We start from the raw sequence: 24,354 nt of genomic DNA on the forward strand, positions 1-24,354 counted from the left end.
AGAGGCATGCATTTCCAACCGACATCACACTAGTTTACAAGAACTGGCCGTTTGCTCTTTCGTCATATTCTTAGTATGACGTAAGAGCAAAATAGCCACTGTGTATGGCTGTTGGCTCCTTCAGTGGTTAATTTTCAGCAAGCCGTGGTAGCTCAGTACTGTTATACCAAGATGCTTTATTTTGACTGGAGCTCATATGGACTTTTGAATTGTTAACATTATAAGCACTCAAAGAAGTACATCTCTATGTTCACAGAGGTGAGCTATGACATTCATTGGGGGAATTGTTCTGGTGTGAAGTGAAAGGTGTACTGTATAATTTCTTGTTCATGTAAGACAAGAAATTGTACTGTACAATCATTTGATATTTGCCTTTTTCTTATTACCTTTTGAACTGCAATTCATGGAAGCTTGTACAGAAAATAATTTCACCCACTCCTTGACGCCTCACTCTATATACATATACTGCAAACGAATAGTGAAAATAGCCTATCTACAAGCTCAAAACGTGTAGATATACCAGTGATACCAGATATCCCCACTTTTGAAAATGTACGCGTATAATGTCCAAAATAGGAGCACTGGGTTGAAAGTGGTTGAGAAACCTTTGCCATCAAAAATGCCTTCCAGGAGCTGTCAGATGGTTCTCTGCACAAGCCCTTCCTACTGTAGGGCCCCCTTCTATGATATCAACTGTTGCATATAGCTCAGATGTAAACAATGTGAAACAAACCAAGACACCATCATATTGCACACACTTCTGCTTTCAAAATGCAAATATTTTATTTTAGGGTGGTCATGCATGTAATCTTTTCACCTAGGCAACGCAGCCAAACTGCAGGAGCAAAAGAAATTACAGTTTAAGATGTAAATAATTAGCAGTACTTAGAAGCTTCCATCTTGTCATTCTAAATCTATGCCAAAACATGTATAAAAAAAACAACTTTTGAAGCAGCGATTAGCTTCACTGAAAGAAAAATGACATTCAGATGTACAGACATGCGTGGGAGGGGGGGCAACATTAACTTTGTATTAACAAGGTCCTGCTCTGCTTACAGAGAATGGCCTCATAATAATGTTACTCAGGCTGAATGTGTTGCCATTTTTCCATTAAGACTTCTCTCAAAACTTACAAAATTCCATGTCATTATGCGTTTGTCAGATTTCCATTTTTGAATCTGGATTGTGTTTTGTCCATGTTTTATGTATTACAGAAATCATAGGGCCCCTACAAAGTGCTTTCGTTTCTTCACAAACTAGGACACCAAAACTCCTGCTCCGCCTTTAGACCCGCCGCTTTCACTCTCCCTGGAGGATGCTCCTGATTGGCTCTGTGCCTCTGAGTCGCCTTCTCCCACCAATCGGATGTTGTAGCGTTCCCTGTACTCTGTGAGTTCCCTCCCTTTCGACGTCATCTGTGTGTTGAGGGACTCTATAATTTTTGTGATCTGTGAAAGGAGGAAAGAGTGAGATTTTCGATTCTCTTGTATATAAAAATGTTTTATCAAACCGATTACTCAATTAGTCCGACTGAACATCTATAGTGTGTAGTGGCAAAATTGAGGTTGAGGCCTCCACAGACAAACCGGTCTCAGGCACAAATCATTAACCACAGGCAGGTCGATATGACTAGGCAGTTAAGAGTACTAAAAGGAATGTAATGTATTAGTAATCTGGTAAACACTCTACGTGCATGTACTAAGTATTCATAGCTTGTACTTCCTGATAAATCCCTTGAGGATGTACTAAATGTCAAGACCAAATTGGGTGGCAGAGAAGTAACAGCTTGGGGAAATCTGGCAGGAAGAGGAGAGTACTGCAAAGGTTAGAGTGTTGACTGTGAGAATGAGATGTCCTCTTACCACAGGTTATTTTAAAGAACGGTTGACAATCGTGAAAGAATAGAACAGGATATGAATTGGATGGGATGCTTATGTGCTGCTTATGCTGGCTTGCTGTATACCTAACTGCAATTGAATAAATCTACTATATTGAATATATACACAACAGACTCGGCTGCATCATTTCACACCTGATGAAGACAATCCTGGGTCAGCAGATTATCACCCACAAGTGCTTTCAAATTCACACTACCCTGGGGCTGGCTGGCTTTTCACACACATTTTGTGCTGGCCTAGAGTTTAGTAGAAGTCCTGGGCTAGGCTGGTCAATACTACAGTTAACCGAGAGTACCGAAGTCCTGACGTTTCTCAATCATCCCATGGTCACGGAAGTAATTTCTCCATGGAGAATAACATTGGGTCATCTTAGAATCGTCTCATAAGAATTGTGGTCCAAAAATAAACAAATTGTCCCAGCGCTATTGTCAGGGAGGTGGCTCTGTATCGTTTACGATAGTCAGTCACTTATATTTGATACAGTCTGTGTCTGGCGAAAACTTTATTAATTCGGCGGCGCTGACAATAGCGTTTTCTCGCCGTCAGTTGATGCTTCATATCCAGATTAGTCAAACCACCATGCTCATTTGTTTATTTTTGGAACACAGTTCTTATATGCCGCGATATTAAACACATCTATGGGAATACAGAAGGGGGGAAAAAATGGGGTGAGTGTTAATATAAAACAGTGGGGTGGTTGGGTGTGGATATCATAGACATGACACTGCCAATGCTTCTACATAGGCTTAATAATGTTATATGAGAAATATTATGCATTTAAATCAACCCATGTTGGTGAAATATTTATCCTTGGTATTTAGCTTTGTACTCTTGTTGCCATTTACACATATTACTTTATCCGCTTTAATCATATCTAGTTACAAAGTGTCTAGGGACACCTAATCAATGTTCTGACTTCTGCCCTCCACATTCAACAGACATGTGATCCTTTCAAGTGATAAACAGATAACCTTGTCTGTTTAGTACACTTATTACCTGTTCTTTATTGTTTTCCAATGCCGGTAGCACTTCTTTTACTGTTCTCTCTACCAGAACTCCCCCAACCAGCCGAAAGCACTTCCTAGAGGAGTCCACTTCTTTCAAGGTTTCGATTACTAAACTGGATAAGAAGAAAAAGTAGCAGAAAAAAAACAGTTCTGAAAAAGAAGGCAGTATGTCTACACAGATAAGCAGCTTTCTGGGAATCATAACTCGCAAATCCGCTAGCAAAGTATTTCAAAGCTTCATACTATGGTGATGATGGTGACAGAGTGACAAAGCATACTTTTCAATGAGTTAAGCTAGTCCAGGATCAGTGCTTGTGTATAATGAAGGCATTGTTCTACCCCTTTGCTGTGAAAGGACCTTGAGTGGGTTTTTTCTTTCATAAAACAGTTACCAAACTATGGCAGCATGAAATACACATTAACACATTAAAATGTTTTTTGATTGATTGATTGAAGTTTGCATTGATAAAACGTCCATATATGACCAAATATGTACATACAGTATATGTCAATAGGATAAAATACAAAAAGCTTGAGAGCTTATTTCCATCGTCGTCCTTTGAGTATAAACTGAGTGTCATGTGTTTGAGCGGGTGTAGCGGAGATGTACAGAAAAATATAACACATAATAATGGGTTCAATTCATACAAAAAAATAAGACTTTTTAACAACAATGTCATTACAAGACTAACTACAAGAAAGTAGTCCCCGACTGCCTGCACAAAAATGCTAAGCAATGATTACAATTTGATTTTTATCTTCAAGTTCTTTGTGCAGCTCTGCCTATCCTTTGCACTTTCTGATAATGTAGATTAGAAATCATTATCTCACCAAACTTAACTGACCCACACCATTGATGCTGTTTGAATGAAATTACACCTTTTTCCTGACATCAAAGCATTTTAGGCCTAATTTCATTTGCTTAATGTGTTCGCTACTCCCCCCCCCCCACTCATCAATATCATCTTCCTACAGCTCATTCATTCGTGTCATCATTTTTCTGATCTACCATGAGAGACGTGGTTCTTCCTGAACCAGATTTGATGTGATTGAATGATGAGCTGGCCTCGTGAATGGGGCATTAACCACTTATACTTGCTACCCTCTCTTTCCCCCCTCTTGGCTGAAAATATCTGCTCACAACACGTTGTGTTGTGAGCTAGACCTGCTATTTTTCACTGAATGTTCCCCTATTATGACATGTCCAGAAAAGGGATGCTAGGGTTCATGGTTAAATGATGGTTAGGATGGAACAGAGATGAGGGAGTGATTACTCCACCAACCTGTGCTCGTTGATTTCCATCTCAAACTCTGCAGCTTTAGAGGCCATACCACGCTGTTCTTGACGCATCCTCTGGAACGATGCCACGACCTGACACACACACACACACACACACACACACACACTTAAACCCTTATACTTCTTTGACCAGGGTCCCCCAGGAGTCTATACTTGCCCTCCTCCTTTTTTCACTCTACACCAAATCTCTTCACCAAAAATAGCCTAACTACAAGCTCACGCAATGCGTTGTGAACTTGTAGATCTGTTAATTTAGCAGAAAGTACATCTTTTACGTATTATGTCATGCCCAGAATAGTAACACTGGGGTTCATGAATAACTGAATGTTGTCATTACTTCTCATCCCCACAAACAGTTAATGAACTGCTGACAGACAAGATTAAAACATTTAAATCAAGCATTTCCTTATGTCAGTGTTACCAACCACTGACATAACGTGGAACCGAGTGGACTACAATGACAAAAATAACTTGCCCACCCGAAACCAAGGAAAGAGACCATTCCTTCTAATGGTTAGCATAGTAAATATATAGCTTAAATCTTAACTTTAAGGTTCTACAGTCTGGTTAGTGGTTCAACTAAAACACATTCCTTTCAACCACGATTTTAATATACATTTTCGCCCATGATGACATGCCCAAAATTGGGAACGCCAAGGGGTGGGTGTCTGCTGCTGTGTGGTCACAGTCACACTGCACAATGATGTAGCATGATGGCCCTGAAACATGGTTGAACTTCAACCTGGTCTTTGCACTTTCTCCCTTTACGGGCCCGTACATCTACATAAACGTTCAGATTTCAAATATAAAGTGCTTAACCCATGGCCACGGATGTTACAATTGTATACGGGCCCTCAGAAGTACCAGAATCTCCCGTATTGTTCAATAAAAAAATATTTTAATCCGATTGGTGGCCATTTTTTCATAGTTGTAATATATCAAAGTGCAATACACCTCCCAACCAATAGCGTCGCGTAGTTGAAAGCTTACGGAGAAAATGGCCACCGATCGGATTAAAATGCTTTTTATTGAACAACACGGACGATACGGGTACTTCTGAGGGCCCGTACAGAATCGTAACATCCGTGGCCATGGGGCAAGCACTTTATATCTGAAATCTGAACGTTTATGTAGATGTACGGGCCGTAAAGGGAGAAAGTGCAAACACTATGTTGAAGTTCATCCATGACGGTCGGGACATCGTGTGATCCATGGCTAGCATGATGGTACCGTTAGCTGTGTGGTTATAGCTGCTGGACCTCGTATTTGGTGACCATTGAGGTCGCTAGAAACGACCGAACCGCGACGACATTGACCCGTGAACAGAGCAGACGGCGACAGAGGGGACACTAGTACCTGCTCGGCGGACAGTCCGCCCTTATTTCCAGAAACAGTTGCTATTTTGGTACCCGACGCCGTGGAAGCCATCTTGGAAGGGTGGTGGTGCTGGAGAGAGTGGGGGGGGGGCTAAGGACCCTGGATGCTGGCAGACTGAAATCCTGAGCTGCCCGTTGACGTCGCCTAACTTTAAAGGCAAAACATGCCCGCCTGAAATAGCAGATTGTTTGTTTTAAATATCAAATCGGGACTTGTTTATATTTGGTTGTACTGCACACTCACTAACCTCAAGAGAGTTCTCGCGTACGGGGCAACTGGGGGAAAACTTCATACTAATGCTCGCTCTCAGGTGTGCGTTAGGTGGTACGCATGCAAAACATTCTGTCTGTCATTCAGCCTGGAGAAATAGAACTGTCTCACAACACAGGTATGGAGTTAGTATATGGACTATAATAGATATTGTTGTCAGAAACTCTTATCTTATTTTTTTCCCGTAAATTAACCTCCTATTTGATCATACTACTGTGTCACACGTTTTGATTGTATTTGAATCCGGTAACAGTAAGTAACAGTTTTGGACATGAGTGTTCCATCAGACAGACGATATTTGGAATACATGAAATGTATGTAAGATCACAGATATTACAGGGCTAATTCTTTAAATCACAAACATTTTTGTTATTGTTTAGTAAAACACAATCTAGTAATTGTTATTATAATATTATTAATGTTATAATAACATGTACATTTTGAGTTTCGACCCATATAACAGTACTTAATAGACCATAACTGCTGCTCTGTACCTGAAAGTATGATCATTTTGTTATTGGTTATCTCTGTGTGGAGTTCATGGATTAAACCAGTGGTTCTCAACCACTGGGGGGGGGGGGGGTCCAGGGGGTCCCCGGCAAAATGAGTTAATACAGCATCACACTCATTTAACCACTTTATCCATTTATACGTTGGCTATTCAAAAATAGCAGATATACTTTGTGCCGCGCTGCGAGCTTGTAAATCTGCTATTTTTTAACATTGAAAAAAATCGAAAATGTTGAATTATTTTGATTAACACAAATCTTCTCTTCTGGGGGATCCCTGGCAAAACCTTTTCAGATGGGGGGGCCAAATAGCCTACATATCAGTTTGGGGGTCCTTGACATGAAAACGTTTGAAAACCACTGGATTAAACACATGATTTTTTATCACGCCATTTCTGTACCCCAGAATGTCCACCTCGTCTCACCCGGTGGCCGCAGTGTGTCAGGTGACAGTCACTCCAGACAAAGAGGCCAACTACTCAGCCTGCCAGCGCCTGGTGGAGCGAGCCAAGGACAGCGGTGCCAGCATGGTGTTCCTACCAGAGGCATTTGACTACATAGGATCCAGCCGAGAGGAGACCCTGTCACTGTCCGAGAGTCTGACTGGAGACACCATCTCACGATACACTCAGCTGGCCAGGTAGGCTACACGTTGAAATAGAAGTAAGTAGGCCTTGCCGAGCCATGTGGGCCATAGGGCAGGAGCCTATCTCCTGTTTCTGTAGTTTGATGCAGTTGGACATGACGTTAGTATGTCGCAAGGATTTACCCCAAGTTCAACCCTTGATGCTGAGTGCCAAGCATTTTTATAGTCTTTGGTATGACCCGGGGGAATCGAACCCCGACCTCCCAATCTCAGGGCGGACACTCTAACCACAAGGCCACTGAGCTGGTAGATAGTGCTGGGTGATAATAATAATAATCGATATATTTATTGATATATTTTTGATATGAGACTAGATATCGTCTGTATCGTATTGTGATATGGTGCAGCAGTAGCCTGGGAGGTAGAGCAGCTGTTTGGGAACTGGAAGGTTCCTGGTTCGATCCCCAGCTCCTCATGACTTTACTGTCCTTGAGCAAAACAGAACTCCAAATGCTCCCCGGGTGCTGTTCAACAGTCACCCACTGCTCCTAATAGTTAGGAAGGGTTAAATCCAGAGGACAGATTCCAGGTAGGCCATGTGCAACATGTACTTGGCAAATACCTCAATAACAACTAAACGGGACATATTAATCTATTATTATTTATTGACATAGCTTAAATTGGATCTTTTCATGGTCTTTCTCAAGGGCTGCAGCAAAGTGGTACAATGTCTGCAACTTAGACTGGTCTAGCAACAGTAAATAGTTTCTCAAAAGGTTATTGCATGTAAATGCCTCCTGAAAGCACCAATAGTCATCCAGTCATAGATATTGAGGTAATATTGTGATTGATATTTGATTTAGTTAATATCGCCCAACACTCTGTCCAAACAGTTTGTGTTCCGCTCTGTTGTCGTTTACTTTCTGGTGTTGTATTCTGTTCCGTGATGCTCCCTTCGAATACAAGAACGCTCGCCCCAAAACACACTCGCCCCGGGTCAAATCCGCCGACCTTGGAACGGTCACCACCAGGTATTCCTAAACGTAACCTCAGTAAAACTATGCAAAAGAGGAGCTAGTACCAGTTTCCCTGTAGACAGACGACCCCCCCCCCCCTCCTCTTTTTGTACATATTTTGTATTTCCTCATGCTTTTTTTGTATATAATTTTTTTTTTCCATGCTCCCCCCCCCCCCTTTTTTTTTGTACATATATTTTTTAAATGCTTTTTTTGTACATAGTGGTATTTTTTATGTATTATCTGTATTTTCATGTTGATTTTTGAAGTGTTTGATTGCTACTATATATGTCTATGAAATTAACTCAAGGACCCCAACGGAAACAAGTCCGCAAGGACTTTTTTGGCCGGACCTTTTAGACAAAAGCATTATAAATGTAACTGTGTTGTTTTACATTCTTTTGCCTAATAAAAATTTCAATCAATCAATCAATCAATGCCGAAACCTAACCTTATTACTAAACGTAACCTCAGTAAAACGGTGCCAAAACCTAACCTTATTCCTAAACTTAATCTCAGTAAAACTATGCGCAACCCTAAACTTATTTCTAACCTTATCCTCAGTAAAACAAATACAAGAATACAAGAACTGCTGGGGGCGAGTGGGGGCAAGCGTGTTCTGGGGCGAGCGTATGTAAGAAGTTGTGAACAGCAGACACCCATTTAATATTGAGACAGTGTAGCTGGTTTTCGACTCGGTGTAATGTAATGTTCGCCCGTCCCCCAGGAAGCTTGGGGTGTGGCTGTCTCTGGGAGGATTTCACGAACGAGGTCATGAGTGGGAGTCTGACAGGCGAATCTACAACAGCCACATTATCGTTAATGATCAAGGTATTATCAATTCAGTGGCCTCTAAACTGACGCTTGCCCTCCCTCAAATGCTGATGTAATACACATAAACTGCACAAAAAGGACAAAACGTATCCTTATGTAGAATTTATATCGACAAACACACACACAGCCAGATACGGAGATGCCGTGTCATGTGTCTTTATTTAACCAATCATTAAGAACAAATTATACAATGGTGGCCTGGTAAAAGGCAAGGCCTCTTGAATGAGAGGGGGGTAGGGGCAAAACAAAGTCATGCTCATACATGCATACATATATACACACATATAAACACTCATTACATTCATTATTCCCACAGGTGATATCGTGTCGGTATACAGGAAGACACATTTGTTTGACGTGGAGCTGCCAGGAAGGGGCGTGTCACTCAAAGAGAGTGCCTTCACCATTCCTGGACCCTGCCTCGTGCCTCCTGTCCAAACTCCCATCGGCAAGGTCTCACTCCATTCACCCTTTTCACAAGAGCACTGTGACTCAGACTGGGAAGAGATAGGCTGACTCACCACAGTTTAACCACTTTAACCCCATATGTATTATTATTGTAGATCTGCTATTTTCAGTGAAAGCTTTCCCCACAATACGGATGCTGGGGTTTAAGTGGTTAATCACATGTACCCGAGGTCTCCATTCTGGGCATGTCATGATAGGCAAACATTTGGCAAATATAGTAGGACATTTGGCAAAACTAGACTAGTGAGCTTGTAGATCGGCTATCTTTGCTGTTTGAAATACAACAAAGTATTTAGGGTATATAAGTGGTTAATGAATGTAACAAAGTCAACATTCTCCAGCTGAATCCTTGTATATAACAGGATGTGAATAGTAGATGTGTGATAAAGTACACAAACAATAACCGCTATATCAGGTAGTCACACAGTGCCATTAGGTTGTGCTAATGATAACTCATTTATAGCATTTATAGTGCTTTTTAGTGCAGGTTTTTTTTTTTGTACGAGAAATTAATTCTATAGCTCTGAAGATGTTTGTAGATTTAGCTATTTGTCATTCCGTCTTAAGTGGTTCATTTGTGTCCATTGTCTTTGTCCTGATCACTCTAGGTGGGACTGGGTATCTGCTATGACCTGAGATTCCCTGAGTTATCATTGGCTCTGCAGAGGCAGGGGGCAGAGATCCTGACCTATCCATCAGCCTTCACCGTGGCAACAGGAGCTGCACATTGGGAGGTGGGTTCAGTTAAAGACCTGAGGCCGATTCTACAAAATGCCTTCAGTAGTTCTCACACTTTGTCAAGAGTTTTTCAAAACATTTTAAAAATAGCAGATCTACAAGCTCGCAGCGCTATGAGCTTGTATATCTGCTTGAATATCTGCTTGTCATAAGTACTTGTCAGGGTGGGGGGTCCCCAGTTCAAATATGATTATTTTGGGGGTTCGCTGCCTGAAAAGGTTGAGAACCACTGACTACAACCGACAGCCCACCAGACAGATGTGTTGTGTCAATCGATCTCGTTAACAGCTTTCTCATCACATCACAGGTGTTGCTCCGCGCCCGGGCCATCGAGACCCAGTGCTTCGTGCTGGCGGCCGCGCAGGTGGGCCGGCACCACGAGAAGCGCTCCTCGTACGGACACGCGCTGGCGGTGGACCCCTGGGGGTCGGTGCTGGGCGACTGCGGAGGGGAAGACGCGGGCACGATGGCCCTGGTGGAAATCGACCTGGAGAAACTCAGAGACACCAGGAGGAACATGCCCGTCCAGGCGCACCGCAGAGACACCGGCTTCTACCACGGACTGGAGGAGCACACCTGAGCAAAAACATTTTTACCACGCACAATATACATATCAAACGTTTTCGTGCCAAGGACCCCCAAATCGATATATATTTGGCCACAGACCCACATCTGAAATTTGTTTGAGCCAGGTACCCTCAGAAGCAAATATTTGAGTTAAAAATACATACTTTCTATCAATTACACACCCCATGAAGCCTTGAATTCTTTAGTGTTTGTCGCATTCTTGAGCCAATAATTTGATGACCAGCATGTACAAACGTCCTCATCCAGTGGCTCTCTTGAGTCTCCTACTGACCAGCCACCCGGTCATCGAATTATTGGCTCAGGAATGCGAGAAAGAAAAAAAATCTCTTTGAATCCAAGGCTTCATGGGGTGTGTAATTGATAGAAAATAAGTCATTTTTGGGGTGAACTACTCCCTTAAGGTGTACCCAGTTACTTGGATGAAAATCAACTGATTTTATTCCTGCTTCTGCTGCAAATTTGAGGTCCACGAACGGTGTATGCAGGCTTTGATTTTCTGAGCAGGATGGGGGCGGGGGGGGTCCATGCCTCTGCTTTTGATATCCCCTTTCAGTTAATCTTTTTAATCACTGGTGGGTAAATGTTTTATCCCTGCTTCTGTTCACATTAAATGAAATACATGCATTTCCTTTTGGGAAATTTAGACTGACTAATGAGAAGGAATGACAGGGTTCACACATGTGAAATACAGCAGAAATTAAAATGTAATTCAAATAGTTTGCTGTGGTCATCAGTGTGTGTCCACCATTAGAGCGTCACAATTGTTTTAAATTGTTGATTATAATAAATGAATGAATGTCATTTTAAGTCGTAGATCAAGGGGCTCTGAGATTTACACGTATCAATGTTGTTACTCATAATAACCAGTAGATGGCGATGTTGGCATCGTAGAATTGGTGTTTTGTAGAATTGGGAGTTTTAGAAATCACAAGATTATCCAATGCTTTTGACAGAATCAAAGCTCCAGGAAAAACATTCCTTTGAGAATCAGTTTACACACCATTCTCTGTGAAGTTTAGTGGATCTGTGGTTAATTTGATTATACAGCAAATGGACGTAATAAACACTCAGAAGTACCCATTGGATTGTATCGATTCCTTTTATAACAAATGCTCAGATTATTATTGCTTATTTATCGCAAAATACACAGCTTTCCAGTACAAAATTATATATCTTTTCAACATCACAGTTGATCCAAATCTAAATAATTAGTGGCCTATTCATTTGTCCATTCATAGTGTTTTTACCCCCAATAAAATATATCAAAATGAACAAGAGAATAAAATAGAAGTACATATTTTGCAGTTGCCAACTAATTTGCACAGCAGTTCCAAACAGATCTCATAATGCAAACATGATTGTATTTGGAATACATGAAATATATGTAAAAATCACAGACATTCTAGGGCTAATCCCAAGCTAACCTTCCTATGTAGATATGGGCCAACTATTTCTGACAGCAAATGCACAATTCTTATGGTTTTGCAAGTTAGATGTAACACAGCACTTACATCTCATTTCTATTCCCTTTTAATTGTACATATTTTTGCTTTGATTGTTTTTGTCTACTTTTGCTTTGGCGATGTAAACGTATGTTTTCTCATGCCAATAAAGCCCTTTGAATTGAATTGAAGTGTGTGTGTGTGTGTGTGTGTGTGTGTGTGTGTGTGTGTGTGTGTGTGTGTGTGTGTGTGTGTGGTGGGGGGGCGAGCGAGGGGGGTGGGGGGGCGAGCGAGGGGGGGGGGGGGGTTCTGTAAGAGACCGGAAGTAAACGTCACTGACACAGGAATGGGACCGAAAAGAAAAAAAACAAAAAAAAACATCATGATCATGATGATGGGGAGAATGTCAAATATAACACTGTAGGGAGGAACGATCTGGCTCTCAACTCGGGGAAAAGGATGAGTCGTTGTGTCCGGACAGGAGGAACCGAGGCTTTGGGAAGAAGGTACGTGATGATCATGATGTATGATGAAGACTACATGATGTTTCATGCTGTGTTTCAAGGCCATTCTCTCTCTCTCTCTCTCTCTCTCTCTCTCTCTCTCTCTCTCTCTTCGTCAAATAAACGAGAAGAACTCACATGTTGATGATGATTGTACATCCATCCATGCTGCTGCCGATCGCTGTCAAAAAAACACTTTCCCTTTTTTGAGACGTGTTATGATTGTTTTCTGCTTATTAGCAAGCACCGTTTTGTTAAAGCTGTTTATTGTTTACTGGGCCGAACAGGGGGTCGCTATTAGTGCTTAGTGTTTTTGGTAAGAATGTGCAAAACTGATGCTTTTAGGTGGAGCTGCATTCAGATCAGAATCAGGCCCACATGCAGCTGCAGCCCAGAGAAGCAGTGGGGTAAAGTAACTAAGTACATTTACTCAAGTACTGTACTTAAGTACAATTTTGAGGCATTTTTACTTTACTTGAGTATTTCCATTTTTCAGTAGGCTACTTTAACTTCTACTCCACTACATCTCAGACATTTTAGTTACTAGTTACTTTGTAGATTTTGATTATTATTACAAAGCATACATTACCCACTTCAGCCCTATTATACATTTTGGCCTTTTGAAAACAGCCAATCTACAAGCTCACAATCGCAAGGCATTGTGAGCTTGTTGATCTGCTATTTTCAAAATATTTGTATACATTTGAAAACTTGTTAAATGGGACTTTCTGCATAAGGAGTATGCACATTAAGTACATTTTGATACCAATACTTTTGTACTTACACTCAAGTACATTTTGAATTCCAGACTTTGACTTAACAGGGTATTTCTACCTTGCAGTATTGATACTTTTACTCAAGTAAATTTCTTTAATACTTTTTACAAAACAACAACAGTTGGGTGGTTCAGCATTATACATCACTGGGGGAGAAATGTGCCTTCATTGAAATTCAGCCAGAGAAAAGTCAGGATTAGCGTCGAACTAGTTATAATAATAATAGCCTTCAGCCATACTACCCAAAACACATGACAATACCAGAATGGTAATAATAATAATAATAATAATAATTATTATTATTATTACCATTCTGGTATTGTCATGTGTTTTGGGTAGTATGGCTGAAGTGAGTCATTCAAACGCTCCCTGTCACAAGTGAATTAGGTTGCTGCTCACTTGCATAAGTTCTGTGCTGCTTACACAAATGCAGCCTTGTATAACATCTTGGAACAATCATGGCCTTTTTGCTACAGTAGAATGGCTCTTCTCTTAATATTTGTGAACTAAATAAATTTACAAAGAAGAAAAGCTAACTTTATCTGTGGTCATGGTCACTGTTCAGAAACTCATACAGTAACTCACAAATCTAAGATAATTTGCTCAATATCAATCCCTTTTTACTAAGAACCCCAGGTATTGTTTTTCATCTGTTTTGACTTTTGTTGTTTTTAATTTGTTTAGCTTTTTGCTGTATTGTTATTGTACAGTACTTTGAGCTGCATTTTGATGTATGAAAAGTGCAGTATAAATAAAGCTCATTATCATATAGGTGTAGACTAGAAACAATTAAAGGCCCTATAATTTATTTTATGTCTCATTTGTCATTGCTGTTGATTTAATACATGTGGGTTGATTGAGTTAGTGCCTGCATTAGCCCTAGAATGTCTGTGATCTTACATACATTTCAAGTATTCCAAATACACAGTCATAGATCTCTCTCGGTCCCCCACTGTGTAGTGCCCATCTGCGCGGCCATAAAAGTGCTCTAAACTCCGTCTGTACTCACCCAATAATTAATTCCTAAGACGTGGAGTCATATTTTGTCCTCTAGTTTCATATCCATGTGAAAGTTCTGCCAGAAAACGTGTGTTTAGTCAAATATCTCCACTTATTCACGAGCTGCACACGGACGAGTTCTGTGCGACGCGAGGGGCCAGGAATGATTGCAGCACTGAATATACGTAACTTCCATAAGGACGCACAAATGTTTGGGACACACAATTGGCAGGTGATGATTCATTACCCCGCACCAATCACAAGCACCTGTCTACTTCAATTGTGTGTCCCAAACATTTGTGCGTCCTTATGGAAGTTACGTATATTCAGTGCTGCAATCATTCCTGGCCCCTCGCGTCGCACAGAACTCGTCCGTGTGCAGCTCGTGAAAAAGTGGAGATATTTGACTAAACACACGTTTTCTGGCAGAACTTTCACATGGATATGAAACTAGAGGACAAAATATGACTCCACGTCTTAGGAATTAATTATTGGGTGAGTACAGACGGATTTTAGAGCACTTTTATGGCCGCGCAGATGGGCACTACACAGTGGGGGACCGAGAGAGATCTATGACTGTGTATTTGGAATACTTGAAATGTATGTAAGATCACAGACATTCTAGGGCTATGCCTGCATGGGCCCATTTAAAGAGTGTCCATTATTTTTCCATTCATCCACTTGTGGTGAGGTTTGATTTATGACAGTCATATCTTTAAGAGAAACAATCTTAATCTTATAATTATATCACAAACACGATGGCTAACTGTAAAGTCAATGTCACCTCAGCTAGTTTGTATAAGGCAACAAAATTAGTTTGGGACTGGCTTCTTTTCTTCTTTAGACTTCAAAGCATAGTCTTACCACATGCCTCGTAGACCTTTGTTTCATTACAATGGAGTTTCATTGCAAAATAATATGTTCCAATTTATAAAACAAAAAGCGAGTTTTGGGGAAATGCCGCTGCCTCTAACAATATTGGTTTGAAAATGTACTTTTCATTTGATTGTTGGGCTTAGATGTACAATGCCTCTAGACTTAATCTTTAAAACTTCTTCTACTACTTTCTACAGACACGTTTTCTTTCTTGAACCCAGCGTGCTTTTCTAATAATCAATCAAAATAATAATAAATGTAATATAATGATAAACCTTTTTTTGTGTACTGCCCTTGCAATGTAATTTTGCTGAAGGGGCTTACATTACTGAGAACTAAAAAAAAACTGTATTCAAGTTTAAAAAGAAAAAGAAGAGAAGAAGAAATAAAACAATATTACAATCACAGTCTTATGTGTCTGTATGATATCTCAAAATAATCTTGTGTGTAACCAACCTCAACCTTACCCATTAAGACCTGTTGCTATATCAGTGGTTCTCAAGCTTTTTCATGTCAAAGACCCCCACAATTATATGTATTTGGCCGCAGATCCCATCTCAAAATATTTAGCCCGAGGGACTCCCAGAAGCAAAGATATGAGTTCAAAATGTTAGCTTTAGCTCATATAGCTTGTATATCTGCTATTTTTGAATAGCCAAAGAAATCTAAAATTACACTTGACGCTTTCCCGGTTTTAATGGGTCAAGAGGTTGTTGAAGTGATATTAATTAGCAAAGTCAAACTACATCCCGTGTTGGCTGTTTTGTTATGAGGCGATCCATATATTGACCAGCTTGTGAAGGATGCATGTCAAGCCAGTGCTGTCTGCTTCAGAGGGAGGAGGTGTGCCGCGGGGCGGTTGAAATGCTGAGTCATGTCCCAGCAACTGTCGCCGGGGCAACACCTCCCTGGTGATAAAGTCCACTATCTGCTACCAGTGTTGCCATGTCTGCTTATTTTAGAAGCAACGTTGGGCTTGTTTTTCTGTAAAGTCTCTTGTAAATATTGGTAGTTGCGTTTTTTGGGGGGGCTTGTTTCTAAAGTGTAGTTATGGTACTTACTTATTTGGGCTTGTTTCTAAAGTGTAGTTATGGTACTTATTTTGGGCTTGCTAGTTGCTTCCTAATGTTGTTTAAACCGGTGGTTCTCAAAACATTTTCATGTCAAGGACCCCCAAATTGTATTTGTCCACGAACACCCCCATCTAAAAGTATTTTGTGACCCCTGTATCTGTGTTTTTAAAATGTTTATTTTTATTTTTATTATTATTATTAATTATTTTGAAAATAGCTGATGTACAAGCTCACAACGTGTCACGATGCGACGCATTGTGGCCTAGTCGCTTCTTTTGGGCTTGTTTTCATAGACCTAGTTGCTTTTTTCTCTCGCAAAATCTGGCAACTATCTACTATTAGTCTACTAAGTCTAGTAGTAGTGTAACAGTAATAGTCACTTTTATTTTGTCTCCTGTGTTTGCTTTTATTCTTTATTATTTTAGTCTTTAGGACCCCCATTAGTTGCCACTAAGGTAGTGGTTACGCTTCCAACAGTCCGCACACAACAAAAACATATAAGACATTACGTAAGAAGTCTCAATAAAAAAACATCAAGTCAAGACAAGGGAAATCAAAGTCAAGTAAAAAAAGAAACAACTAAATAACACAAAACCTTGTGATATGATAAGCACACATCTGCATCTGTTCTGGATTTTGGTTGAACTAAGCTGACAGCTTGTCAAAGTGGGGGGCTGCCAGGGGACATCAATCAGGGTGGCCAATTGGAAAGCAGAGGAAAATGAAAAATAAAGTAATTAAAAATGTATATCTAAGCTCACAACGCCTCATAGTGCGAGGCGTTCTGAGCTTGTAGATCCGCTATTTTCACAGTATTTATCTGTCCACTGCCCTACATTTGTTTTCAAAGCGGGGTACCAGGGGGTCCCCAGCTAAATTAGTTAATATAACGTCACAATCGAGCTGTCTACCTACTAGCCCTGTGTCCTCAAATGCATGAAATCTGATATAGCTCTTTTGTACGCCGTACTCGAGTTTCCCTGATATAATTATAGCTCTGAATCGCCACTAACGGCAAGACCTTGTAAAAACAGTGAAAATATATAGATATAATATAGCCTGTCTTCATTATAAAATCGTATTATCTCTTCTTCATTTGAAAGAACAAGGTAAGGGGTTGATATAAATAATTGGAAAGCATCTGTTAAAATGTTCAGAGAGACTGTGCAGCATAGAGCAGATGCGTCCTGTTGGGTTATGCTGTGATAAAGACAGGCCTCAAAGCGAACCTTATTTTATCTGATAATTGCACACGTTTACAGTATGTGCGACTTCACCTTCCTTCACGCTCCCCTCTGTTGAGTGAACATGCTCTAATTTGTTCCACTTTAGGAGGACCAATGTTGCATGAATCAGCAGAGCTGACGTGCTTGTTCAATTAATTCCTCTTTTTGAAGATGATTTTGAAGGCACTTTTTAAGAAAGTGCTGCAGAGAGGAAGGAAAGTGATGAAGGTACAACATGAAGCAGCATGTGTAATACATTTTCTGTTACAAATACAAAAGCTTAATTTCTTTAGTTTGTTGGTGAAGGAAAACAAGTGTTTTCTTTTTAAAACTGCAAAAGCAGAATCCAGTCAAACTCAGTCCTGGTGTGAGAGTCCACTCTGACTCCATGATTTTAGCGTTGGCTATTCAAAAATAGCAGATCTACAAGCTCACAGCAAGTCACATCTGCTATTTCTGAAGAAAGAAAATTTGAAAAATGATGCTCTTTTTTTCCCATGAAAAGGTTTTACACTGATTTAGAAAGCATTTGTAGAATCGGCCTCAGGTCTTAATGGGTGAACAGTGTCTTAACAGTTACTGTATAAGATGCAGACCTCACAGCTCCCTCTCCCCCCCTTTAGTGTTCCTTATGCAAACAATCTGAATAGAGTTTCCTGGCTGTGTTGAATTGATACAGCGCTATGGGATCTCACAGAGAGTGGATGTGGTTTGACCCGGATGGTGTTTTTATTATTTCCTCCTCTTCGGTTCACTTAAGTTTGTGTCAGTAAGAGTCAAGGGGACTTCGGTTTCACCTCTGGCGTTAGGAAAACGGCCGTTACTCTCTGGCTGCTCGGAGCATGGGATCATTGTCATAGCCAATTTTCATTTTAGATTAAGAGGCGAATGGCGTTTCTACTACCAGAACAGCAGCGGTTGAAATGACATCTTGTTGTCATTGCTTGTCCTATGAATTAAAGTTTCATGTCAAGGAGGAGATTCTAAGCTTAGCAGTACAGAATCCAAATATGAATATAAATTAAAGCTAACCTCTGATTACATGTTGCTACTCTTTAGAATGGTGCTTAACACATTAAGACCTGGAACTGTGTCATTTTTAGATTTGAGCAAAAAAGCATTATTTTACACTTTGGGCTATTCAAAAATAGCAGATATACAAGCTCATAGCGCGGCACCGAGTGCCGCGCTATGAGCTTGTAGATCTGCTATTTTTGAAAAATCGTGAAAATGTGTGCAAATCATTGAATATATATATTTTTAAAGTGAACATTTTTAACTCAAATCTTTGCTTCTGGGGGTCTCTGGAACAAAATATTTTTTATGGGGGTCTGCGGCCAAATACATATAATTTTGGGGGTCCTTGACATGAAAAAGATTGTTGTATCCTACTGACTCACCTGCCAGTGAGGAGCCCCCACCGGGAGGACGTAGAGTCTTCGCGCTACTCCTCCCACCCAACACTCCCTGCTAACAGGTGCTGCTCCAGTTCGTAGGATTACGTTCAGTGACATATCGCCCTCCCCTGCCCGGCTTCCCTCCCCGAACACGGGCCAATTGTGTTGGTGACGTAGACGCTCAACAAAGCCCACCAGCCCAACAAATGCACCACGGTGGATTCGAACCCACAGCCTCCTCCGCGGTGGTGGGCAGGCACTTTACCACTGCGCCACCTGAGTGCCTATAGTTTTCATATTTTGAATAAACAACCTGCCTTGAACCCTGCTCCTTGGTCTTTAGAAATCCAGTTGCTCATTCCTTTCATTGTAACCTATTCTAAATGTCAGATCAATGGTAAGTCAAGTCAAAGTCAGTCCATTAGGCCCAGGCTTTGTTTCACAAATAAATGCAGGCCTAAACATCTATATAAAAGACATGGAGTTTGACTCTACTAGTGTCAGTTACCAAGTGGCCCTTGAGAACTGCAGATCACTTGGAGAGATAGAGGTAGAGAGGCGAGGCAAACCAAAGCTCTCTCTATCGCTGCCTCAATCTGAAGCTCTCTTTACTCGCTCTTTTATCCATCTATTATTTCTTTTAGATTAACTTGTGGCTCACCATGCTTTGCCCATATTAGGTTGATATTCTCACATATAAAAAAATTGAATTATTATTATTTTTTCATTCAGCCTGGTTGAGATAATTTTAGCTCACGTCACGTCACGTTCAGGTTTTGTATTGTCGCTGTAGTGTGTAACTTCACCACGAGGTGGTGACATGAGAGAGAGAGAGCGAGAGAGAGAGAGAGACCCACGAGGTGGTTGCATGAGAGAAGGAGAGAGAGAGAGAGAGGACCCCTGGGGGTCCTTGGGGGGGCTTTATCCATTTTTATACATTGGCTATTAAAAAATAGCAGCGCGAGCTTGTACATCTGCATTTTTTTTTTTTTTAAACCTCAAGACAGACAGACAGAGAGAGAGAGATAGAGAGAGAGACTCGCTGTTCTGCTCTCCTCAGGCCAGCATTGCTATTCTCACCATCACCCTGTCTCTGTGTACAGGATGCTCACGTGGTGTGGCAGTACCACCTAATCCCCCCCGTCTAAAAATACACTTCCTGGTCTACATGGTTCCTGCACAAAGGTTGATGTCACAAAGTGGCATCTCAAGTGGATACAAATGTGTACACACACACACACACACACACACACACACACACACACACACACACACACACACACACACACACACACACACACACACCATGTGAGCCCATTTTCTGTTTGTGCTGCTTAGTTGACTTTTAATTATTAGGAATATAGTGTTTGAATATAGTGTTGATAAATAATAATGTGTAGTAGTAGTAGTAGCAGCAGCAGGGTAGCCCTGCCAGAATCCAAAACACCTGATCACTCCCTTGCTGTGTGTGTGTGTGTGTGTGTGTGCGCGCTCCCCTTTGGCTGAGAAGTAGTCTTATTGATGTGTTTCCTATACACCCATGTGGTTACATTGGTGTTTGTAGTCCATAATCGTCTCTCCCTTGGCCAGGGGGGATCCCCCTTTGTTGTTTGGAGACCCGTGTTCAGGTGGTCACATCGCATGATAGAGGGCAAAACAGGGAAAAGACTGAAGTAGAAAGTTAAAGGACGACTTCACCCGTTTTCAACCTATCTTCATTCTTCATATAATTGGTCCTCACTAATGTTCATGATAAAATGGTACGATTTATTTTTTCTTTGTCTCATAGGGCTGTGGACACTTCAGAAACCCGCCTACCAGTGACATCATCGTTTTTTATTAATGCGAGCACAATGTCTTCCATTATAGCATGCTAACTTTCCAGGAAGAGAAAGCCTGCAGTCGCCATTATCTTGGATTCCCCATCGATGATGTCACTGGTAGGCAGGTTTCTGAACTGCTCACAGCCATCCTTGAGTGAGTAGACAAAAATGGTACCATATTATACTGAGCATTAGTGAGGACCAATTATTTGAAGATAATGGGTGAAGTCGTCCTTTAAATACATACATAACAATATATTAAACTACATTAAACTGTATTCTCGACGTTTTCGCCATTCCACAAAATTATATTTGGCCGTATTAGGCATGATTCTGCAACAATATAAAATCTATTGTACACGTAGGGGGATGAGTGTGGTCATCCTTGTGTTGTCTGTGGTCCAGGGATCTTTGTATGGCTGTTTGCCTTTCTAGTTCCTCTCATGTCATTCATGTTTTCTGATTGAAACTGTATTAAAATCCTTTTGGAGTCTGTGATTACTTTTATTTTACTTTTTTTTTATTCATTGTTTGCTGTGTGTGATGTGATGTCTGTTTTAGTATGATGCATGCATGTCCGTTATCCTAAAGACTTTCTTCGTCTCTTTGCGTCTCTTCTCTCTGTTGCATACCTGTGAGACTGTGCATAGTGTGTGTCAGTGTACCTACGGTACCTAAGCTACAATCTGTCTGATTTATGTGAATTAATCAAATCATTCACATGAATCAAAACAGTTGTTTGAACCAATCTGTGTGGTGGAGTACGTTAATACAATATAACTAGCACATCGTCTCTGTCGGGTGGAAACCTCATATTTCCAAAACTGTTACTTTTCAGGATTCAAATAAAAAGGTAGCAAAAGTAGCAGATCTTCAAGCTCAAAACCTCTTCTTTTTTTTAACTTGTGGATCTGCTTTTTTAACGATTTTAGTTTTGGGCTTTTATGTCTTTATTATTGATAGGACAGTAGGCTGACAGGAAATGGGGAGAGAGATGGGGAGTGACACGCAGCAAAGGCCGTCGAGATCGGGACTCAAACCCGCGATGCAGACCGCTACGCCAGCGGTCTGGGCCGGATCTGCTACTTTTGATGCTTTTGTGTGACGCTGTAGTATGATCAAGTAGGGCGTTAATTTACGAAAAAAACACAAAGTTATGTTATGAATATAGGAGGTTTCTGTCCGACGGCAACGACATGTCATCATCTGCAGTGGTTGCAGGTGGTCTCACTACTTACCTTGAGAAAATAAACCCTGGTTTCGGGTAAGAAAACCAACTGGTTAACTATGCTAATAGTTAAGCAGTTGGTTATAGTGTACTATAAGCTATTTCAAGGATTGGACACTAGATACGCCACCATGATCTTTATTGTCGTTCTGACATCGTTGCAATTACCTCTCTCTGTTGGGTGGACACGCAACAAAACAAGGGATTGTAGCTTTAACTTGTGTGGGTGTGTGCATGTGTGTTTTAACACTTTCTTTACCTTTAGGGCTGGGCAATATATCTACATTTTCCAATATTATATACAGTATTCTCATGAATATATATTTGATACAATCAAATAATTTGGCAAATTCCTCTCCTTCACCTACCTACTTACCTTCATGAAGAGTTGCAGACACATAAAAAATTAACAGATTGTTGAATTGAGAAACAAAAGACTAAACGTGACAATATTGCGAGACGTATCGAATATTGATGTGTCGTCTCTGTAACAAACCTAGTGATACTATTGCCCAACTCTACCTCCCCAACTCTACCTCATAGACTCTGTAGCCTAACATAAAGCATCCTCACAGCCTAGCATGTATGTATATTTCCCTTCCTTCCTTCCTTCCTTCCTTCCTTCCTACGACCCCCTCCTCCTTCCACTTCCTCCCATCCCATCCCATCCAGGGCACCACCGGCGCGTAGCTAAATGGAGTCGGAGCAGCTGTACAACAGAGGCCACTGCAGGAACAGCTACAACAGCATCACCAGCGCCAGCAGCGACGAAGAGCTGCTGGATGGAGCCGGCGCCATCATGGACTTCCACACCACCGAGGATGACAACCTGCTGGACGGAGACGCTGCCTCCCCAGGTAGGAGGGAGACAGTGCTGCTCACCCCCCGCCCCCCCTATGATCTGACCAAAAGGAAACGGCATGCCGGACACACCCAAACCACACCCACCCACTGTGCTTGAACTCTTTAGCTTGGTCCATCCCAAGGTCTGTCCATCGTTTGGTTTTTTTCCTGTGTTCCGTCACCAGGAGAAAAAAAAAACGCTCTCACTCCAGTGTTTCTCTACAATGTGGATTCCCATTCCTACCGGATCAAAGACAGTACTCCATCCTGTCCATAGCTGGTGCCTTCTTCAACACCAAGGCGTTTATTCAGAGCTGGCACAGCCCATGATTAGATAGATGAAGTGGGAGGGGGCGTTGCTTTGTTTAGATTCATCCCGCAGCTGATGACAAGATAGGGTGACAACAAGACACCCGTTGCTTCCTCACCTGTGTGTTCTGAGTGACTGCCTTGGTTCTCCCCCTGTGATGTGACGCCAATTCCCTCCTCCTTACACCTCCATCCATGCCCACTGGGTCTCACACCTCCATCCATGCCCACTGGGTCTCACCCTCCATCCTGCCTGCTGCCCAGCGTGTGCCACGCCAAGTTCCCTCTGTCATTTTGTTTGCCTTCATTGAGATGTTTGTGTTTTATTTTTCCGTTGCATATTAAACATCATGTTATTTTTATTTATTTTTCCTCAACCTTGTTTGCCATGTCTCTGATCACAATTATGATTTATTCTTGTATGATTTTACTTTGTAACACATTTTTTACAAGTTATAGGACTGGGCAATCAATACTCTATCGCTGTGATATGGCATAAGTGTAGTCTTTTCCTGGTTGTAAGGCTTCATTACAGTCAAATGATTACTTTACTCTTCTAGCTGTTCTGTTATTTGCCTATATCCACTAGGTTATTATATAGGCATTACTGATGATTATTTTATGTTTTTCAAATAGTGTAAATATTTGAATTTTGATTTGATTTTGATTATTAGTCATTCTCACAATATCAATATTGAAGTATTTGGTAAGAAAAGAAAAGGGGGGAAAAAGTGATATTTGGTGTTGTCCATATTGCCCACCAGCCTAACTTGTTATGAAGTGTAATGGTTTCATAACCTGTTACAGCGTATTTCCTTTCCATCTGCCATCTTGATTTGTTTCCCCTTCATGTTCCTGTCCTGCTGCTACACAGATTACTTTTGCAGTTTCACTACCTCAGTCTTTTCTCCTTATGTTATGTGTGTGTTTTGTTTTTGTTTTTGTATCAATGTAGGCAGGACTGTCTGGTTGGCTATGCACGAGAACAAGCACAAACCATTCTCGTTTTGTGTCAGTATTTGTGTTTCTGCTGATTGGGTGATTAGATCCAACATCTTAAAGTCATTTTAGAGTTTTGCGTTGGCCATTTAAAAAAATAGCAGATATACAAGCTCACAGCAAGCTTGTACATCTGCTAGTTTTGAACATTTTTGAAAAATCTTAAGAGTGTGAGAACTGTTGATTTAGAAGGCATTTGTAGAATCGGCCTCAGGTCTTAGGATTAGCCTACTGTGTGTTGAGGCAGTAGTGTCTAGCTAGCTAGCAGC

The 24,354-nt window shown here is 41.0% G+C and overlaps 3 protein-coding genes across 4 annotated transcripts in view; 2 read left to right on the forward strand and 1 right to left on the reverse strand.

Annotated features, from left to right (window-relative positions):
* Positions 1 to 764: 764 nt before the first annotated feature.
* On the reverse strand, positions 765 to 5,663 carry pfdn2 (prefoldin subunit 2). Of its 2 annotated transcripts, XR_013934564.1 has the most exons (5): positions 5,562 to 5,663; positions 4,189 to 4,277; positions 2,895 to 3,018; positions 1,057 to 1,448; positions 765 to 962 (listed from the first exon to the last, which is right to left on the reverse strand). XR_013934564.1 is itself a non-coding variant. In XM_080451299.1 (4 exons), exons 1-4 carry the CDS (start codon positions 5,631 to 5,633, stop codon positions 1,257 to 1,259), a joined length of 477 nt encoding a protein of 158 aa, XP_080307425.1. In that variant the 5' UTR covers positions 5,634 to 5,663; the 3' UTR covers positions 765 to 1,256. The 2 variants fall into 2 exon arrangements, 1 of the variants encoding a protein (XP_080307425.1); XM_080451299.1 differs by having other exon boundaries at positions 765 to 1,448.
* A 145-nt stretch (positions 5,664 to 5,808) lies between these two features.
* Positions 5,809 to 12,047, forward strand: nit1 (nitrilase 1). The gene is made up of 6 exons (XM_080451631.1): positions 5,809 to 5,970; positions 6,768 to 7,001; positions 8,691 to 8,794; positions 9,114 to 9,250; positions 9,874 to 9,999; positions 10,311 to 12,047. Exons 1-6 carry the CDS (start codon positions 5,879 to 5,881, stop codon positions 10,581 to 10,583), a joined length of 966 nt encoding a protein of 321 aa, XP_080307757.1. The 5' UTR covers positions 5,809 to 5,878; the 3' UTR covers positions 10,584 to 12,047.
* Positions 12,048 to 12,401: 354 nt separating this feature from the next.
* clcn3 (chloride channel 3) overlaps positions 12,402 to 24,354 on the forward strand; it is a 66,807-nt gene continuing 54,854 nt past the window's right edge. The window contains exon 1 of the mRNA XM_080451098.1: positions 12,402 to 12,539. The gene's annotated coding sequence lies outside the window, so the exon portion shown is untranslated. The remainder of the gene's footprint in view (positions 12,540 to 24,354) is intronic.

This window comes from Gymnoscopelus braueri, assembly GCF_963280865.1.
Source record: "Gymnoscopelus braueri genome assembly, chromosome: 15".
Taxonomy (NCBI): domain Eukaryota; kingdom Metazoa; phylum Chordata; class Actinopteri; order Myctophiformes; family Myctophidae; genus Gymnoscopelus; species Gymnoscopelus braueri.